Genomic DNA, 21311 nt, shown 5'->3' on the forward strand with positions numbered 1-21311 from the left:
AGATTCTTCTATGGTGCTTGGCTCCAGTAGAGTGGTCATTGTCTCAATGTTGTTGGTCTTGCTAGTCTGCCCTTTCCTAGTCCTTTGTCTAGAAAGAACAAGTTTTTCATTGGGCTTTTGGTGTCTGTGCCCATTGGCATTTTCGGGGTGCTGGCTTCTCTGTCATCTGATGCGGGACCCAAAGGCAACATGGAACAAAGGAACCCAAGGGACGTCACCACCTTGTCATTCCTCAGATCCTGAGGTCCTTAGCCAGTCTACCTTCTTCTGTCCAGCCTTTAACACCTTGTTATGTTTGTTTTACAAATGATGTTATCCTGTACTTAGCAGGAGGAACAGAGAGGAATGCATGTAGTCTATCTTGTCTGGAACCAGAAGTCCCACTGTGGTCTTGTTTTACGAGATTCATTGACTTTTAGAAATAATACTGTAATATTTAGGGATTAAATGATAAGATGTCTGGTTTCTTTGTCAAACCAATCTGGGAGAAGAGAGGGAGATAATATAGATGTGACAAGGTTAACCATGTCTTTATAATTGTTCAGGCTGGATGATGGGTCTCAAAGTGTTCATTATGCCATTCTCTCTACTTTTAAATAAATTTGGACATTTCTATCATTGAAAGTAAAACAGGGGGTGCCTGGGTGGCTCAGTAGGTTAGGTGTCTCTGACTTCGGCCCAGGTCATGATCTCATGGTTCATGAGTTCGAGCCCCACATCAGGCTCTGCTGTCAGCACAGAGCCAACTTTGGATCCTCTGTCTTTATCTCTCAGTGCCCCTCCCCACTGTGTGTGCATGTGCTCTCTCTCTCTCTCTCAAAAATAAATAAAAACATAAAAAAATAACTAGAATCTTCTCTTAAAAATTGAATAAAAAACAAAGTAAAACAGAAAAGTTACTCTCTCTCCTCTGTGGAGGCTGGGCTTCAGGAGAACAAGATGAAAATAGGAAGACTTGTTACAAAGCTATAGCAATAGTCCTGGTGAGAGACAAAGACCTGAGTGAAGGCCCCAATACAAGAGATGCAGAAGGTAAATATTTAGAGGTAAAACTGAGTAGACTTGGTGATTAACTGGATATGGGGAGAAGCGTGCTGAGTAGGTAGGTGTTGGGTCCAACAACAAGGATGTAGAATTTCAGAATATAACTCCATTTTTAATGTTTGACTGGCTGACCCCTTTCAAGTCCTCTTTCCCTTCCAGCCTACATCTGGGCAAGGTGCCAGAAAAATCCAAGTATTTCCTCTCTTGGTGCTGGTGACAAACTTTACCCCAGCTTCACCTCCTGATTGTAATAAAACCCCAATCCAGCCTCCTTTCCCTACTCACTTAAGCTTTTTTTTTTGTTTGACCAACTTTGGAATCTGTTCCACTCTCCCCAGAAGTCTCATTATGTGAGTAATAAACATTTTACAGACTTTTGGTACATGTGTGGCATCATCAGTCTCAGCATCCAAACCAAATTTAGGGGAGGGGATCTGCCTCTTCAGGTTGATGACTACATTAATAAATGAGGAATTTCAGGTTATGTTTTGCGGGGAGGAAGTAAGGGACAGGAGAGAGTTCCACTTGGGCATGCTGAGTGTGAGGTTCCTACATATAATGTACCTAGCAGGGTTCTGGACACATAGCAAACACTCAGAAATGCTAGTTTATTTTTTCTGTAAGCCTCCATCTTCTTACTTCTTCTGAGTTTAGAATTTATTTAACTGTGGATTTTTAACAAATTACAGAGGCTTAAAATATCCATAATAATGATAATAATAGTCACCAGTTATTGGTCACCTACTCTGCAGCAGACATTGTATTAGAGACTTTGCAGATACTGTATCTTGTTTAATCTTTACAACAGTTTTATGTGGTAGGCGTAATCCAAATTTTATAAATGAGGACACTTGAGGCTTTGAAGTTACACAGTGGGTAGGGGCAAAATTCAAATCCAGGTCAATGAGACTCCAAAACTGTGTTTTATTTACTATGTTATACTTCCCCTCTACATGAACATTAAAGTGATAATATCTATCACTTACTTCATAGTATACAGCATGTAAAGGATGTCAGCTTGCTCCTGTAAGCTGGAGGTCTCCTTCAACTGCAAAATGAGTGCTTTGAAGTCCACCTCCCCAGATTGGTCTCTAGGAAGATGTATTTCTACACGAACAGATGGAACCTTTAGTTTGAGAAAGGACAGAAAAACTTAAGTCCACAAATGCTCAACTTAAATAGTGCCCTAGAGTGTCGATCTTTTCACCTCTAAACCTTTTCTGTAAGAATTCCCTACATTTTGATGGAAAGTAAAACAAAAACAATGAAATCTTCAACATGAATGACATAACAATTTCATTTTCTTAGAGCCTGGCTAGGAAAATCTTATTCATTTTATTTTATTTTTTAATGTTTATTTATTTTTGAGAGAGAGAGACACACACAGAGAGAGAGAGTGAGCGAGTGGGGAGGGGCAGAGAGAGAGGGAGACATAGAATCTGAAGCAGGCTCCAGGCTCTGAGCTGTCAGCACAGAGCGAGACGTGAGGCTTGAAGTCATGAACCCCGAGATCACGACCTGAGCCAAAGTCAGACACTTAACCTACTGAGCCACCCAGGCACCCCAAAACTTGCTCATTTTAAAAGTGACCTAAAAAGGAGTATATCTTCACCAGGGTAGCATTTTGCCTACCACCAGTTATTAGCAGAAACCATAAGGGCTAGTTCTGTTATTTGCCATACAGATGGTGGTTTTGCAAAGAGCTGACAAATACGTCATGTGCAAGTTTACCTGGTCCTCTCGTGGGCAATGAGGAGAGTCAAGTAAGTTCAATGAAGGCCGGGAAGCCCGAAATATCTTTGTAGGAAGATACATGTGAACATCTGCGAGAGGTTGACATTTATGGGAAAGGTTAGATAACTTAGGAGACTAAAAAACAAATAATTCACAGTTGCCCTCAAAATCAAGTTGTATAGGAGTTGCTCTTTATATTATGTAGAACAAGAGTGAGAAATTTATCCTTTCTTGCTAATATCAAAGAAAAAATATGAATATCAGATAATTTAAAGACTGTTCAATCAACCATATTTTCCACGGAATGCCTAGAATTGTAGCATTAAATGGACATTTAAGATATTAAACTCTATGAATGTAATCAATACCAAAATGGTGCCATCACTGATACTTTGATCGAATACCATATGTAACAGAAAGAACCCAGTTCTGTTTTCTATTTTCTGGACTACCCTGGGAAAATATCTGGCTGTCAGCAGTTGGATTTCCTTGAGAATAGATAAACAGATGTGTATCCCTATGTAGGGAATAAAAAAAAAATGTAGTGGCTGACCTACTTTGAGATATTCCTAATATTTTTACTTATAGTCCATTTACAGTCCAAATACTTACCATAACCTCAACAGAGAGACTGTCTTGTCACTTTCACCATTTTACAGATATAGAAAGAGAGATACAGAGCTCAAATAACTGTTCAAGCAAGTAAGTAGCAGAGCTGGGAATTAAGCTTAAGTTTCCTGGTTTGCAATCTAGAAGTAGAACTTAAGAAAGGCGATCTCTTCACATGAGCCCTTGGTCAAGGGAGCATATTCAAAGGGTATGCTAAGCTTTTCCCTCTTTGAAATGTTAAATGATTCACGTTTAATTATCTTTGGTTAGTAATGGTCAATAAAGTTTTAGACAGCAAGAACATGCATCTCAATCATTCTCATCATCTATAAAATGTTACCATTTAGGCCCCCTAGGTGTGGCCAAGGAGCTCTTCTGTCCCTTCAGATGCAGCTACCACAGTGGCACTGAGTACTCTTAGGAACGATGACTCCTCCTAGCAATGGGTAGTAGGTGACACCCTCCACTGCACATACTGCCGAAGGGGGGTAGTGGTCATGGGGAGGACAATGACAATGTTGTTGTATAGGGAGTACTGCAGTTGAGAAATAAACACAGCTCTTGCGCTGCTAGAACTGACTGTAAATGTCACAGCTGACATAAGGTAACCAGATGCAGCTTAAGGGCGAGTATCTCCCTCTTCATTGTCAGATTATCTTGTAATTGCTTGCAGGGCTTTCTCTTTAAATAAAAGTGCTTCCAAAGGAGTAACTTTTCCAAAAGAAAAAACTCTTTCTGTCACTTTAATACTGATGTTAAAATTCTCCATGTCTCCTGTTCTGCTTCTTTTCCCTATGAGACCATATAGCACCATCGATGGCAAAACTATATGCAGTTTATTAAATTCACAAATATTTGAGTGTCTAATGTGTTCCATCTGTCTGAGATGCTGGGGATAAAGCAGTGAACAAAACAGAGTTCCTGCTTGCACTGCTAATAAACGCCCTGCCCCCATCCTGGACTTCACATCAATCCTGTGCCTGATTCCAGTGAGTCATGGCATTACTCACTCTGTACATGCAGCTCCTTGGCCTTGGTCACCAAGGGCATTAAATCGCAGGTTGTTTGCACAGCAGCTCGGAACCGATCTAGCCCTCCCTTCTGTGAGGTGAGGGCTAGTTTAGGATGGGGAGCAGTGTGCGCCAAAAGGTGATCTAAATAGCGAGCAACTTCATCACCACAGCGAGCTGCAAGGTTAGTGGGGGTAGGGGGGAGAGAAAAAATGAACATTTTAGTTAGTTTACAATCTACCCAACCAACCAGAATGATTGGCTCCTGTGCCCATAACACAGCACCAGAAATAGGTTATTTTTGATCATGGAGGTGGAGGGGGGGAGGTTGTAATCATTTTACAACATCTTGGCTTTACCATTTAGAAACTATGGCCATTTACCAGGACCTACCTGTTCTTCAACTTTGCTAAGACAATATTAGGGCTCCTGAAAGTAGTATGAGGTTTTTTTAAGGACAGGTGGAGCAAGGATTTTATAATCTGTGAATGTGATGGTAGTGGTGTGGCAGTGGTGGTAGAGGAGGAGCAGAATGGGGCCCTTGGAGTCTTACTGGTATAAGGAGACTTTTGTGAGAAAAGACAAAAATCTTCCACTAAACCCAAGCTTAGCTGAAAACAGACAAATTCCATAAATGGCAGCTACAATTGCGATGGGAAAAACAATCTCCATGTGGCACTGGTGTCAAAATGACTACTGGCCACACATTGGTTTTTTCAAGTCACCACATTCATTTATTCACCAAATATTTCTTGCTGCTGAGGTTTCAGTGGTGAAGGAGACAGATACGGTCCATATCCTCTTGGGCTCTCCTTCTCCCACTCACCTCCTATAACATTATCCCTGACTATGGATAATGAAAACAAAATGCACACACAGACCTCATGGATCCTAACGTTTCAGACTTTACATGAACATTTACAACATTTATAGTAGGAAAATCACAGTGTTTGGATGCATACTAAAGTCTTCTAGGTCAGTTATACATCATCTGGTCTTTGATCATTTTCAGTGATCTCTCCAGATGTTTTTTTGTGTTCTGATGTGATCAGTGGAAGCTAGCAAAGCTGGAAACTAGCAAAGCTGTAAAAATGGAAATCATTCTCAGTGACATCCTAATGACAAATATTATAACCTTGAATATGATATAGATACTTGAGTGGAGGATTATGAAGAATATGGAGGGAAGTGTTCTTGGCATGGAAGAGCTGGCAAGTGATAAACAGCCATTGTGAGACCACCTATGAGTAAACCCAGAGAGGAGAAAGTGACTTAGGCACAATATCAAATTTAGTAATATATGTATATCATTAAAAAGTTGTGTTTTAGGGGCGCCTGGGTGGCTCAGTCGGTTAAGCGTCCGACTTCAGCTCAGGTCACAATCTCGCGGTCCGTGAGTTCAAGCCCCGCGTCGGGCTCTGGGCTGATGGCTCAGAGCCTGGAGCCTGCTTCGGATTCTGTGTCTCCCTCTCTCTCTGCCCCTCCCCCGTTCATGCTCTGTCTCTCTCTGTCTCAAAAATAAATAAACGTTAAAAAAAAAATTTTTAAAAAAAGTTGTGTTTTAGAAAGTAATCCAAAAGAATGAGTGCTACAGATGAAAATCCCAACTACCCATAGAATAGCAAACAACCTCAATATATGATTATTCTTGTCTTGTTTTCAAAGTATTTGTTTATGCCAAGATAGATATCATGACTTTGGTAATTATTAATAACAGGAAATAACCTTGTATTTAATGTATTTTTCCAACAAAGAAATTCACACTATTTTAGATCTAACAAAAACAAATGCAGAATAAATTCAATGGTACTTAGGTGAGTAAATGCTGAGCCCAAAGAAGAAAATCATCCTGAATGCTGATGTGTTGGTCTATTGCATATGAGATAATGCTTGCTACTTCACTAAGGAAAGCCAATTATTTTCTTTTCTCTAACACACCACTCTTAGGATAAAGAAACTGGCTGCCTTAAGAAACAGGCTAACAGTCAAAGACACAATGAAAGCAGGCAAACCATATTTTAGATAGCTAGAAGAATAATTCACTCTTATTGTACCTTCTCTTTTTGGGATTCACACAATGTAATTCTTGCCCTGCCTAGGTTAGTATTTTAACACATTAGGCTGTTTCTCAGCCGTTTTTATTTTTTTATTTTTTTTATTTTTTATTATTATTTTTTTTTAACGTTTATTTTTTATTTTTGAGACAGAGAGAGAGCATGAACGGGGGAGGGTCAGAGAGAGGGAGACACAGAATCTGAAACAGGCTCCAGGCTCTGAGCTGTCAGCACAGAGCCCGACGCGGGGCTCGAACCCACGGACCGTGAGATCATGACCTGAGCCGAAGTCGGACGCTTAACCGACTGAGCCACCCAGGCGCCCCCCAGCCGTTTTTAATATATGCCCCCATGATGCTTTCTCACTATATCATCTTTGTATTCCTAGCAGCCAGTCAGATTTCTTGTGCTTTATTTGTCTAGTTTGTAGTATGAAAGCAATAGGTACACTGAATAGGCTTTTTCAAACTATGCAGACCTCCCCAGAGATTCTGTGCCCCAATAACATTATACATAAAAAGTACTCTGAGATTCTTAGTTTTATGCTTTTAAGTGTCAAAAAGCAGTACTGTATATGTATAGTTCTCCTACTACATGCTTGATTAAATACCTCTTACCATTGTTTCCTCTCATTTTGAAGTCACTAGCCATTTTCTATACCCAGGAAAGAAGTCTTCCCTAACCTTAGTAGGAGACAGTCAAACTCCACACTTCACAATCACCACAAGGATATTAGACCCGGAACCAAAGGTAAGTAGAAGGATAAAAAGTGAAGCCAAACAGAAGTAGAAATCTAGGTGTATTAAATAGGAGTGAGGCTGCTGGTGGTGAGAAATATTAAGGAGGATGCTCAACAATACTTTGTATTCTTACCCATCAAGGCCACTGCCTTTATGAAGCTTCCTTACCATTACTGGTTGAACTGTGGCCATTCATCCAGTCACCTGGTTCCAGCTCATTATAGTTATCATCGTAATCTTCACTGTACAGCTTACCCTCAGGTCCAGGATCCATGAAACTCAAATGTGTGCAGCAAGATGTTGTCAAAAACTCTGACAATTTACCTGTTTGAATCCTGACAATTACAGGGCAAATAGAAAACAGAAAACCAGAGGAAATCCTTTAAAAACAACACTTTTCAGTGAAAAAAAGGATACCTAGACTGGTTGGTTGTGGGACTCATAATGTTTATATAACAGTGTACATTTCGTAAATATGAAATTTCATAGCACTCCTAGGCATGGTGTAGTGTAGGTTAGGGTACTGTGTTAATAAAGACTACAATTATGGGCTCACAATCTATCAGCAGATCAGTTTGTTCTCTTTCACTGTCATATACTATGTGGCTAATGATGTCAAATATCTGGCCAAAATTTCTACTGGCTGCAGAGAAGCTGGGTCAGAATGAAAATAAATCATCATAAATCTATTGCATTGTTTAAAAAAATTCTCAAAGATCATTTTTTTTAAATTTAATTTTAATTTTTTCTTTTCCTTAGCATGTTTTTTTAAATTTAAATTCAAGTTAGTTAATATACTGTGTAGTCTTGGCTTCAGGAGTAGAACCCAGTGATTCATCTCTTACATATGACACCCAGTGCTCATCCCGAAAAGTGCCCTCCTTAACGCCCATCACCCATTGAGCCCACCTCCCCACCTCCCCTCCAGCAACTCTCAGTTTGTTCTCTATATTTAAGTCTCTCTTATGGTTTGCCTCCCTCTCCATTTTTATCTTATTTTTCTTTCCCTTCCCCTATTATCATCTGCCGTGTTTTCCAAATTCCACATATGAGTGAAATCATAGGATAGCTGTCTTTCTCTGACTGACTTATTTTGCTTAGCATAATACACTCTAGAGAGATCAAAGATCATTTTTAAAAAATTTTAATGTTTATTTATTTGACAGAGAGAGAGAGAGAGAGCAAGCTGGGAAGGGGCAGAGAGCGAGGGAGATATAAATCCCAAGCAGGCTCCGCACTGTCAGTACAGAGCCCAATGCAGGGCTAGAACTCATGAACCATGAGAATGTGACCTGAACTGAAACCAAGAGTTGGACGCTCAACTGACTGAGCCACCCAGGTACTCCTAAAGATCAAAAACGAGAAATGGTATTTGAAAAATTTATGAATTATAGAGAATTGTAGGTCATATCCTCCCCTGTCTACAAAACCAATTGTAAAACCCAAAGGGAAAGTCAGTAGTACTGATCTTTTAAAAAACACAACTTGGCACCTGCTGGGGCCGCCACCAACAACCTGTACATATTCTAGGACAAAATCAACTGAGGAAGCTAGTGTGAGTATTGGGTCTGGTTGTTTTCTCAGAGAAAGGATGTTGTCCTCCTCTCCCTGAGGAGCAGTGATGCACTTACCACTTCCCTTCACAGACTGGAGGGGCTGGCCTTCTGCCTTCAGTGAAGTGAGTCACATATTGTTGCTCAAGCCAAAAACCCACTCAAAGCAGAATTGGTGGACAGTGCTCAATAAAGGCCATTACTCAAAATAGATTAAAAAAAAAGAAGCCAGCTTGAAAGGGCTCCCAATGGCCAGACCTTGGATAATTTGAACACTGAAACGAGCAATGACAGGAATAGAGCATGGCATATTGAATAAAATAAGAATCAATGAATCTATGCTGACACTAATGCTACAAAATAAAAGGGGATAAAGGGAAGCTCTTTTTAAAATTTCATTAAAATTTTTTTGAGAGAGTGAGAGAGTGTGTGCATACATGCATGAGCAAAAGAGGGGCAGAGGGATAGCGAGAGAACTGAGCATGGAGCCTGACACGGGGCTCGATCCCATGACTCTGGGATTATGACCTGAGCCAAAATCAAGAGTTGGCTGCTTAACCTACTGAGTCATCCAGGCACCCCAGAAAGCTATTTTTTTAAACAGAAGGATTCTAATTAATATGCACAGAATGATAGAAACACAGAATTATCACTTTAAAATCCCAGTAATGACTAATTCAGCAGTGGAAGATAAGACGGGTTAAAGACTGTCATAGAAAGGATAGGGAGAAACTTAGCAGATACTGCTTTAACCAAATTGAAAGACATTCTGCAATATAACTGACCTTCCTTCTTCAAAACTGTGTTGAAACTGTCACTAAAGATCCACAAAAGGCTGGGGAATTATTCTAGACTAAAAGACATCAAGGAGATATAATAACTAAATGCTAATATGTGATCTTTGATTGGGTCCTAGAGTGGGAAAAAAGCTATGGGAAAAACATTATTAGGATAATTGGGTAATTTTGAATATGGACTCTATATTAGATAATAGTACTGTATTAATATTAAATTTTGTGAGTGTGATGATTATATCTCAGCTATGTGTGAGAATACTCTTGTTCTTATAAGACAAAATGAAGTAGTTAGGGTTGAAGAGTTGTGATGTCTTTGGCTAACTCTAATACTTCAGCAAGTGTGTGTGTGTGTGTGTGTGTGTGTGTGTGTATGCACACACATATGTATGTGTGAGAGAGGGAGGAGGATATGGAAGAAGAGAAGAAGGGAGGGAGGAGCTAGAAGAGGGGAAGGAAGAGGAGGGAGAGAGTGTGTATGAATGAGACATATGTTAACAACAGAGAATCCTGAGGAAGGGTATATGGTGTTCAATAGTATTCTTATACATTTCTATAAGCATGAAAGTTTTCAAACTAAAAACTTAGGGAAAAGAAAAAAAGAAAAGCATCCATAATTAAACAGTGCAGTAACTTTTTTGCTTTTCAAAGAATAAGTTTTCTGGTCCACTGAATTAATGAGGTTTGGGCAAATTTCCAACCCTTCTCTATAACATTAGACTCTTTGATTTGATCTATCAAAAATAAGTTCCTCTAAATAGGATGGGACTATATTGTTAAACACACAGAGAAATGCATCACAAGTCTACCATAACTATAGCCAGCTTCCAAATTTCATTTCATTTCACTAAAGAGTGCGCAGAGGTCACTTACCTTGCTCCACCAAAATAGCCATCCTGCATTTTTCGGAGTGCTGCTAGGATACTTGAATTCAAGCTGGTTCCATCTTCATCTTGAAATGAAGAGAATTTTAAAACAATCTTAGTTTTAAAAAAATCTTAGAATTTTAAAACAATCAAAGAGTTAACTTTGAAATAAGGGGTCTCTTTCAATTATTTCAAACCAACATTCTGGTGGTAATGGTACAAATGAGACATTCCTCACTGTCTACCCTGTATTTCAACAATTGATCTGACAGCGAACAACACTGTAGAATAGGCAAGTGGTGAGGGATGATTACCAATAGACAGAGTTTCTCAAAGACTGTACCTTATTTATCATAAGCACTTAGCACAGTGCCTGATGGCAGACTACTTAATGGATACTGAAAACTGACAATAAAAACAGCAACCATTTGTTTAATGTTATGTGCCATGCACTGTGCTAAAATATTTTATATATTATCTCATGTAAGGAGCCTTAGCTTGTGTGTGTGTGTGTGTGTGTGTGTGTGTGTGTGTGTGTGTAGGCATAGAAAATAAAGAAGGCTAATAATTATCCGACTTTATGTGAAGGGGATTGATCATACTACACATACTCTTTTGTGATCTACTTTTTCTAACTTATCCCTTGTAAAAGCTATATAAGATTCCATAGCAGACATTTAAACTGTTTTTTAATTATAAGCAACACTGTGATGATCTTTGTACCTACATCTTTATGCTCTTATTCTGTGATTTCCTTAGGATTAATTCTAATAAGTAAAACTGTTAGGGCAAAGGGAATACTTGCTAACAGACTGTCAAATTGCCCACTAAAAAGGTTGTACCAGTTATATTTACACCATCAGTATAGAAAGCGACTGTTTCCCCACATCTTTAATAATCATCTTTTTAATCTTTGCTTATCTGCTACTTTAAAGAAACAGTTTTATTACTAGTAATATTGGGCATGTTTTCATGTATATACTGGCTATTTGTATTTCTTTTATGATTTGCCTGTTCATGTCCTTTTTCCATGTTTCTATTAAGTAGTTTATCTTTTTGTTAATTGACTTTCAAGGGCTCTTTATGTTTCATGAGTATTACCCTTTATCATATGTATGAAAAATACGTTACCTACTTTGTTATTTGTCTTTCAACCTCAAACAGTTCATTTTTATATAAAAGATTTGTTTAAATTTTCATGTTTTTGATTTTGCCAATTTTTCCTTTTCTGTGTCTTGCAAAGGACAGTTTTCTTCAGCTCAAGATCACAAAAACATTCTCCCATATTTCCTTTTAATATTTTATAGGTTTATTTATTTTTGCTTAGATTTTTAATCTATTTAGAATTCAGTTTTGCATAAAGTGGAAAGTAGCAGGCCTAAATGAATGATTTTCCTAGATGTATTTATATTCTTTTTTCTCACGTTTTTATTTTAATTCCAGTTAGTTAACATACAGTGTAATATTAGTTTCAGGTGTAGAATTTAGTGATTCATCACTTACATATAACACCTAGTGCTCATCACTACAAGTGCCTTCCTTAGTCCCCATCACTTGTTTAACCCATCCTCCTGCCCACCTCCCTTCTGGTAACCATAGGTTCATTTTGTATAGTTAAGAGTGTGTTTCTTGGTTTTCCTTTCTCCCTGCAACCCTTCCATGTTCATTTGTTTCTAAAATTCCACATATGCGTGAGATCATATGGTATTTGTCTTTCTCTAATTTTTCTTAGCATAATACTCTCTAGCCTCAACCATGTCATTGCAAATGGCAAGATTTCATTCTTTTTTTTATGGATGAGTAATGGTCCATTGCATGCATGTATATACACACACACCACTTCCTTATCCATTCAGCAGCTGATGGACATTTAGGCTCTTTTCATAATTTGGCTATTGTTGATAACGTTCTTTTGCCTCTATTTGGATTGTAATCTTTATCATTATTTTAATTATGATGGATCTGTCTTCTCTTATCGTTTTTAGTTTTTAAAAAACCTGGTTATTATTGTACATTTTCTATTCCATATGAAATTTATTTATTTATTTTTTTAGTTTTTTATCTTGAGAGAGAGTGAGCAACTGGGGGAAGGGCAGAGAGAGAGGGAGAGAAAGAAATTCCCTAGCAGACTCTGTGCTGTCAGTGCAGAGCCTGGGCTCGATCTTAGGAATCCTGAGATCATGACCTGAGCTGAAATCAAGAGTCAGAGGCTCAACTAACTCTCAATATTAACTATTTTTATCTAGCAACAGGGTATCTCTCTAGTAATTAAAGTATCTTTTTATGCTCTTCATTAGTTTTATAATTTTCTCATATGATTCTATGCATGTTTCTTATTCAGCTTATTCTTATATGATTTCCTTTTCTAGAAAATTTGTTAATTTTATCTAGATTTACAAAATTAAACTTGGTATTCTTTTATAATTTTATTATTTTTATAACTATTTTTCTATTTATGTGAAGCATGGTTAAAAATCATTGGTACACTTTGGAAATTCAGTGGCACAAGATACACTACCATAGCTTGAGAGACATTACATGGCTAAAACAAAGGAAATAAGGGGGAAAAAAATCCCATTTCAAACACTGCATTATGTAATTGTACCTGCCCAAATGGACCATTTATAAATATTAGGTCAATAAACTGCTAACATCCATTAAAAGGCAGCTTTATTACTAAAATGCAAGAATTTGAAAGACTGGTATCTAAACACGAAAAGACAAAAATGAACTGGAATGAAAACCTAGATATCATATCTAAAATCAGGGCTTTTTGTTTGGGCCTTCGTACACTTCTCTCCCTCTACCACATTCTTCTGGAGTTCCAGGCCTCATTCCTTGAGGACCCTGCACACCCACAGGTCTCATATCTCTCTGCCCAAAATGCTTAGTACATATGTTACTTCCCACCACGGAATGACTCACGGTTGCTGGTGGAACTCCAGAATTAGCTTCATAACCTATGCCACCACCACCACCTAGAGGTAGAAATTTCTGGCCTCCTAAACCATAGGGCTCTGCCATGTTCTTTGCCCCTCTACCATCCATTCTTATGTCTCTTTCTCTTGGATCCCTCTACCCATCTGCTATAACTTTACTCTCTTTGATGTCTCATTTATTCTTCCATCTCACATTGACCAGTCTTCATCTCTTTTCCCTTCTACATCATTCTCTGTTGCCTTACTTGTATTTCTTTATGTTTCTTCATTTCTTGATTGTGAAGTTCTTCCATGCGTCTTAATTCCTCCTAGTGTCCCATCAGATCTTCATGCAAAATATTTGCTTGATGCTCACGATAGGCTCTTCCATTTCACTTTTCAATTTGTCTTGCATATCTTTCATGTTTTTATTGATTTGTTTCCTTTGATGTTTTTCCATTTTATTCAAGGGCTTCCATTGCCGAAAATATTCATACTCAAATGTGCCATACTAGGCAAAATGAGTAGGGGTTTCTTTCTCATTTTAGTACACTGAATTCTTCTGTGCGAGTTCTTCAGGAAGACAATCTTCATCATCTAATTGTTTGGGTGGTTCCACAATGACTGGACAAGGAGTTGTCAGTAAGAAAAACACTCTCACTGCATCTTTCACATGCTATTCTTGCTGCTGGTTTAGAAGCAAATTCAACAATGCCTTTCCCTGCAGGTTTTCTGTGATCATCCACAATTACAATAGCCCTTTCAATAGGACCAAATTGGCAAAAGACTTCTTCCAACAGTTCACTGGAAACATAAGATTAAAATTCTGAATGGAAAGAGCAGCACATATGGCAAAGTGAACTCAAAGCTGGGTTGAAAACTCTCATGGGTTTATCATAAAATTCAGCTTTGGCAATTTTAGCCAATGCTCTAGATTCAAGTTTAATAAGTCCAAATCCTTTCTTTCTCCTGGTTCTCCCTATTTAGTCTTTTGAATTCATCCTCCATGATATCTGTAGATAGATTCCCAGCAAACAACCAACAATGCTGAGGGTAAGTTTTCTCTCCATGCCTCCTCAAGAGAGATAAGTTGGCTTTAAACTCCTCTAAGTGGGATATCTCCTTGCTGCAGCCACCAGGCCTACTGGATGGGGGATCCTGGTGGTGCTGCTGTTGGTAGGATGAGTAGTGCTGCTAGCCTCTCCAGGGCTCTCTGCCACCTCAGTGGGCCGTACATAGGCCCATGTTACCACAGGGCTTAGGCCTGTCTGCACTTCGCCACCTTTGAGGCAGCTTGTGGGTGGAGGCAGTGGATGCCCAGCCTGAGGGAATAGTGATGACCCTGCTGCTTGACAACATGATTGGGGGCACCCAAGGGAGCACTGAGGTGACAGGTGGCAGGAGGGTGTGGGTGGGGCCCAACCCTGTGGGGGCCCAAGAGGTTGGGAAAGTGGTGAGTAGTGCTAAGCTGGAGGCTGGTGGAGCATTGCCTACTCTGAGAGCTGGGCCAGGTCCCTGAGGCACAGTGGGCTTGGACAAGTCCTGTGGTGGCAGCAGAAGTTGCTGTGGTGATAGTGGCCTCAGTGGTGGCTGCTGCTATTGCTATGGCGGGATTGGGGGCTTGGTGCCACCCTGGTCCAGGCTGGGCTCCAAAGGTCTACAGTTCTGACTGAGGCCCAGGCAATGCAGCGGAGAGTGGAAGTTGTGGAGGCCACCGTGGCCACCACTTCCTCTACAACAGTGGAAGCTGCAACTGGTACTGCTATAGTTCTGGAACTGATCACAAGAAATGTCTGTGATCAAGGGGCAGTTGAGGGGGAAGCAGAGAAGATACTCAGGAAATGTGGAAGCCACCTTGCTTTGCACAAGATGTCAGATGACACAGGTCTCTTTTATAATTTTAAAGGTCTCCTCCATTTTTCTTGCTATATCCCCTTTCTCATTCCTAATGTTGTTCTTATTATCTGTTTTCTCTCTTTACTCTGAAGTCTATTTTACCAGATATTAATGTAGCCACTTCTGATTTTTTAAGATTAATTTTACATAGTCTATCTTTTCCCGTTTTAAATTTTCATTTCAATCTACCTATATTTTTATATGAGTGAATTTCATGAAGACAGCATACATGTGGGTTATTTAAAAAAATCTACTCTGTAAACCTCAGTCTTTTAATTAGTGTACTTAGGCTATTTACAGTTAATGTAATTAATGATATGGTTAAACCTACTATTTTCATTATTGTTTTCTGTTTGTTCCTCTGTTCTTCATTTCCTTATTTTCTTCTTCCTGGCTTCTTTAAAATTTTTTTTTATTTTATATTTGAGAGAGAGAGAGAAAGAGAAAGAGAGAGATCAGGGGAGGGGCAGAGAGACAGAGACAGAATCTGACGCAGGCTCCAGACTCTGAGCTGTGATCACAGAACCCGATGCGGGGCTCAAACCTATGAACCGTGAGATCATGACCTGAACTGAAGTTAGACGCTTAACCAAGAAGAGGTGCCCCTCTTCTTCTTGACTTCTAAAATATATAACAAGAATTTCATTTTGATTTATATATACTGTTTTTGACTGTATCTCCTTGTATAGATTTCTTAGTGGTTACTCTAGTTATTACATTACACATACAAAATGGATTATACATATATCACTGATATTAATGTCAACATTTTACTAGTTAGAGTGATGGGTAGAAACCTTACCTCTCTTTCAGCCATTTACCTTTCCCCCATTTATCATGTAAGATAAGATTTTAAGATTTCCTCTACACACTTTGAGAACCACATCAAACTTTAGAAAACTAAAGTTTTCTAACATCTATTGTATTTACCCATATTCTTAATCTTTCCACTGTTTTTTCTTTTTTGATGTTCCAACATTCCATCTTGTATTCCCTTTTCATTTCAAGAACTTCCTTTAAGCCATTCTTTCAGGGCCGATCTCCAGCAGACAAATTTCATTTAGCTTTCCTTCATCTGAGAATATCTTTTACCTGCTTTATTATTGAAGTACAATTTTGCTGGATACAGAATTATGTTTATAATTTTGAGCACTTGAAAATGTTGCACCAGTTCCCTCTGTCCAGAGTTTTTAATGAGAAATTTGATGTCATTCTAATTGTTTTTCCCATAGGCAAGGTATCATTTCTCTCATTGCTTTCTAGATTTTTTTCTTTTTCTTTAATTTTCAGGAGTTGATTACTACTCTGTGTTTTGGCATGGGTTTCTTTGGGTTTATCCTGTTTGGGACTTTCTCATCTGTTTGAATCTATAGGTTTATACCTTTTGCAAAATTTTCAGCCATTATTAGTTGGAATATTCTTTTTTTCAGTCCCATACTTTTTCCTCTACTTCTAGGACTCTTATTATGTGAACGGTAGATCTTTTGGTATTAGTCCCACGGGTCCCATAGGCTCTGCTCATAGCTTTTCAGTCTATTTTTTACTCTTGTTCACAATGGGTCATTTCTATACTTCTATCTCCAAGTTCACTCTATCATCTCTATTCTGCTATTGAGCCTATCTAGTGAGTTTTTGACTTCAGTTATTGTAGTTTCAGTTCTAAACCTTTCATTTGGTTCTTTATATCTTCAATTTCTTTTCTTAAGTTTATTTTGAGAGAGAGAGAGAAGTTTATTTAGAGGATTTTTTTAATGTTTATTTTTGAGAGAGGGAGAGAGACAGAGCATGAGCAGGGGAGAGGCAGAGAGAGGGAGTCACAGAATCCAAAGCAGGCTCCAGGCTCTGAGCTGTCAGCATGGAGCCTGATGCGGGGCTTGAACCCACAGATGGTGGGCTGTGAGATCATGACCTGAGCTGACGTTGGACGCTCAACTGACTGAGCCACCAGGTGCCTTGAAAAAGTTTATTTATTTTGAGAGAAAGAGAGAGAGAGAGCAAGTGGGGAGTGGAAGAGAGAGAGAGAGAGAGAGAGGGAGAGAGAGAGAGAATCTCCAACAGCCTCCATGCTGTCAGTATGGAGCCTGACATGGGGCTCGATCCCACAAACTGTGAGATCATGACCTGAGCCAAAATCAAGAGTTGGACACTTACCTGACTGAGCCACCCAGGTGCCCCTATATCTTCAATTTCCTTGCTGAATATTTCGATTTCTTTGCTGAGTCTTCACACCTTCAAATTTCAAGTGTGGTCATAATTTCTTGTTAAAATACTTTTATGATGACTGAATTAAAATCTTTGTCACAATTCCAACATCTTTGTTATCTTGGGATTGGTGCCTGCTGATCAATTTTTTCTTATTGAAGTTCAGATTTTCCTGGATATTGGTATAAGTGATTTCTATTGTATTCTGGAAATATGGGGTATCATCTTAGGAGACTTTGGATCTTACTGAATCTTCTGATTCAGCAGGCCTTTTCTGACACAGTGTGGCAGGGAAGGGAGCACTGCCTTGTTACTGCTAGTGGGTATGGAAGGAAGTTCCTCTATTGTTGGGCAGGGATGAAAGTCTGAGCTCCCCACTAGTGCTTCTCAGATACTACCCCTAAGGAAGAAAAAAGGTGCTTCTTTACAGCTATGTGAAGGTAGAAGTCTAGGGTCCCCACTCAGCTTTTGCTTATAGGAGTGGGAATGGGGCTACAGTTTTTTCTGCGGTATTTGGCTAGAGTAGAACAGTTACTGTCTGGAAGTGTTCTGTCTGGCTAGGCTGCCCCTCTCCTGTTACTCTGGATAGAAGGAAAAGGGTTTTCTTGGGCTTTTAAAATCTGCACCCATTTGTGTTTCTGGGATAAAAACTTCTCCAGCATCCAGTTGAGAATATACAAGACAGAAGGAAAACCCAGTATATTCACTGCTGTGTCATTTCTCAGGTGCAAAGTCCATAGTCTGTCTCCCTTCTTTTTTCTGACTTTCAGAATTTTCTTAAGCTTGTTTTATAGATAGTGTCCAGGCATTTTTACTATACTTAGCAGGAGGAATAGGGAGATGTGTATCTACTCCATTTTGTCTGGAAACTAGAATTTTTTTTCTTTCCAAAATAAAAGTATTTAAGGATGTGAAAAATTCCAAATAGGACTCTGGCCAAATCTCTTATGTTTTGATAAGTAGTAGTATCACTTTTTACTTTAGAGCACTATCTAATTTCAGAGTTGGTGTCCTGTTTAATCTAAGAATTATTTGTAAAATTTAACTCCTTCATGGTCAATTTTTTTTATTACACTTGTATTATTAGTTTTATGTTATATTCTGACAATATCATCTGTATGACTTCTACTTTTTAAAAAATAAACATTCTTTGTGTATTCTCTTTGGGTATAGTTTTATATGTACCCATAAATACAAAAATCAGGTTTGTTAATCTTCCTATATCTTTAATTATTGTTTTATAATCGATCTGTGACATTCTGATAGAAGTATGTTATAGTGCCCCACCATGATTATACAATGGTTTTATCATATTGTCCTTAGTTTTCCTAAATATCTGCTTTATACATTTCACTGATACTATTCAGTAGATAAAAGTTTATAACTGCTATATCATCTTGTTATACTGATCTTGTTATACTGTAACTCTCTTTTTGAGTATAGTTGACACACAATGTTACATTAGTGTCATGTGTACAACTTAGTGATCTGGCAAGTTTATACATTATGCTATGTTCACCACAAGTGTAGCTACCATCTGTCCCATTATGTCCCTATTACAATGTCACTGACTGTATTCCTTATGCTATGCCTTTCAGTCACCCCATAACTGGAAGCCTGAATCTCCCTCTCCTCTTTACCTATTTTGTCCAATCTCCCAAGCCCCTCCCCTCTGGCAACCATTAGTTTGTTCTCTGTATTTATAGAGAGGGTGTTTGTGATTTTCTGATTTTGCTTTTGTCTGTGTAACTCTTATCAATATAAATATCCTTCCTGTCCCTTTTACTAACTTTTACCTTGAATTATATTTACTATTTTTGATATTAATGTTGCCACCATTGATTTCTTTTTGTTAGCTTTACATGATTTATCTTTATATACTCCTTCATTTTCCATTTTTCTATATAATCTGATTTTAGGGATATCTTTTCTGAGTAGCATCTAGCTGGATTTTGCTCTTTTATGTAATCTGGAAATCTTTATCTTTAACATTATAATTTAATTAATTCACATTTTAATGTGATCACCAGTACATTCATTATCATTTCACCAGCACAAAATTTTCACTGACAAAAACACACAGCTGTTGGTAATGTAGGCTTTGTGGACTAACAGACCTGCTGGACTCTCTCATAAGCACTGTAACTATAGAAAATGAGTCACCTTCCTCATCTATAAAATGGGGCTATTAATATTACCTACCTGAATAGGATTCTTATAGAGATTTCAAAATAATGCATTGAAAGCACTTAGCTCTGTGCCTAGCATAGAGAAAATGTTCAATAAACATTGCAGTTATTACTGCTATTGTTACTGCTGTTTTTGTCCTGTGACCAAGTACCAACTACCAAAACTTTGTGATTCAAACGCAGATCGTTAATGTTATTCTTCTTCCCAAGCTATGGCTGTGTATCTCACCCCAACTATTGGATATTTCAATTTTGAAATCTTTTATCACCACAAATTCAACATGTCCCTTTACAACTGGCATCTTCCTATGGAATTCCTCTGCTTCTGTCGATGGTAGCATTATTTACCTAGCCTCCAAATCTTGGCATCATCTTGATTCATATCTCATATCTAGTTAGCCAACATCTGACTTACAGGTGTTGTTTAAAATGACTCTTGTATTCTCTCCCACTCTATTGTAATTACCACCAATCCAATGTATCTTCTCATCATCTCATACCTTGATTAGTTTCTTTGATATCAAATTCTCCTCGCTATAATATATACTGTCATCAAATTCATATTCTGTAAACATCACTTTCATCGTGTCACTTCTTGCTCAAAAACTGTTGATAATTTCAGACTTCTGAGAAACTCTAGTTAAATATCTCTGCTTATTTTCATTGTCTTCATAATCTGGCTCCACATTACTTGTCCAGTTTTGTTGATAATTGTACTCTAACACACAAAGCCACTCTATGGCAGGTTGGCCTCTCTATCACCCACTCACAAGTCAAGCTCAGAGAAAATGGTGGTGTAGGAGGACGCTGGGTTCACCTTGTCCTGCTGACTGCTTAGATTCCACCCACATTGGCCTAAATAACCCAGAAAACTGCCGGAAGACTAGTAGAACAGATTCTCCGGAGCCAAGCATAGACAAGAGGCCCACGGAAGTGGGTAGGAAGGGTGGAGAGGCAGTGCATGCTACACGGACTAGTGGGAGGGAGCCAGGGCAGTGGAGGCACAGCCCACCAGGCGAGGAGGAGCCCCTGAAGTCTGGCTTGCAAAAGTGGAGGGGCCGGACTGCGTGAGTTCTGACAGCCAGCGGGACTTAACATCTGGAATGTTAAAAGTCAACAGCTCTGCTCTCGAAGAGCAGGGAGGACTAGAGGACACCGGGAGGGAGAGTTGTTGAGCCCTGGATGGACAGAGCTTGGCAGGGGAACAAAGGCACTGGCAAGAGACATTTCCCTCTCCCAACCCCAGCCAAAATTCCAAAGGGAACCAGTTCCCATCACCGATCTTCCTTGCACCACGCAAATGCCCAACACTGTACTTCTGTGGACCCATCCCTCCGTTGGGCCTGCCTCCCTCCCGGTGCTGCAGGGCCCCTCCTGCAGGGGACCACCAAGGGCAAAGCGAGCTAAGCCTTCCCCTTCCATCCCTGTGCACCTTGCGGATCCGCCCTGGCTAATAAGCCATTGGCCAGATCCCATTGAAGCAGCACTGCAAGCCTGGCAGTATGCAAGCAGCCCAGACAGGGGCCACACCACTCCACAGTGAGTCCTGCCCCTGGGAGAGGGGAAGATAAGGTACACACCAGTCTGACTGTGGCCCCAGCGGTGGGCTGGGGTCAGACATCAGGTCTGACTGCGGCCCTGCCCACCAACACAAGTTACTCTGGACAGCACAGGGGAAGTGCCCTGCAGTTTGTAGCTACTG

At 39.2% G+C, this 21311-nt stretch overlaps 1 protein-coding gene and 1 pseudogene across 6 annotated transcripts in view; both read right to left on the reverse strand.

Moving 5' to 3' along the window:
* The window catches only part of PHKA1 (phosphorylase kinase regulatory subunit alpha 1), a 158221-nt gene that overhangs the window by 31328 nt on the left and 105582 nt on the right, over positions 1 to 21311 (reverse strand). For 4 of the 6 annotated variants that reach the window (XM_058714154.1, XM_058714153.1, XM_058714152.1 and 1 more), the window contains exons 17-21: positions 10412 to 10490; positions 7360 to 7526; positions 4398 to 4574; positions 2776 to 2867; positions 2031 to 2170 (exon numbers count right to left, since the gene is read on the reverse strand). In XM_058714154.1, the coding sequence (XP_058570137.1) occupies positions 2031 to 2170; positions 2776 to 2867; positions 4398 to 4574; positions 7360 to 7526; positions 10412 to 10490 (655 nt within the window). The remainder of the gene's footprint in view (positions 1 to 2030; positions 2171 to 2775; positions 2868 to 4397; positions 4575 to 7359; positions 7527 to 10411; positions 10491 to 21311) is intronic. The other 2 variants (XM_058714157.1, XM_058714156.1) reach the window with 1 other exon arrangement.
* On the reverse strand, positions 10513 to 20193 carry LOC131502971 (splicing factor, proline- and glutamine-rich-like; annotated as a pseudogene).

Source organism: Neofelis nebulosa, chromosome X, assembly GCF_028018385.1.
Source record: "Neofelis nebulosa isolate mNeoNeb1 chromosome X, mNeoNeb1.pri, whole genome shotgun sequence".
Taxonomy (NCBI): domain Eukaryota; kingdom Metazoa; phylum Chordata; class Mammalia; order Carnivora; family Felidae; genus Neofelis; species Neofelis nebulosa.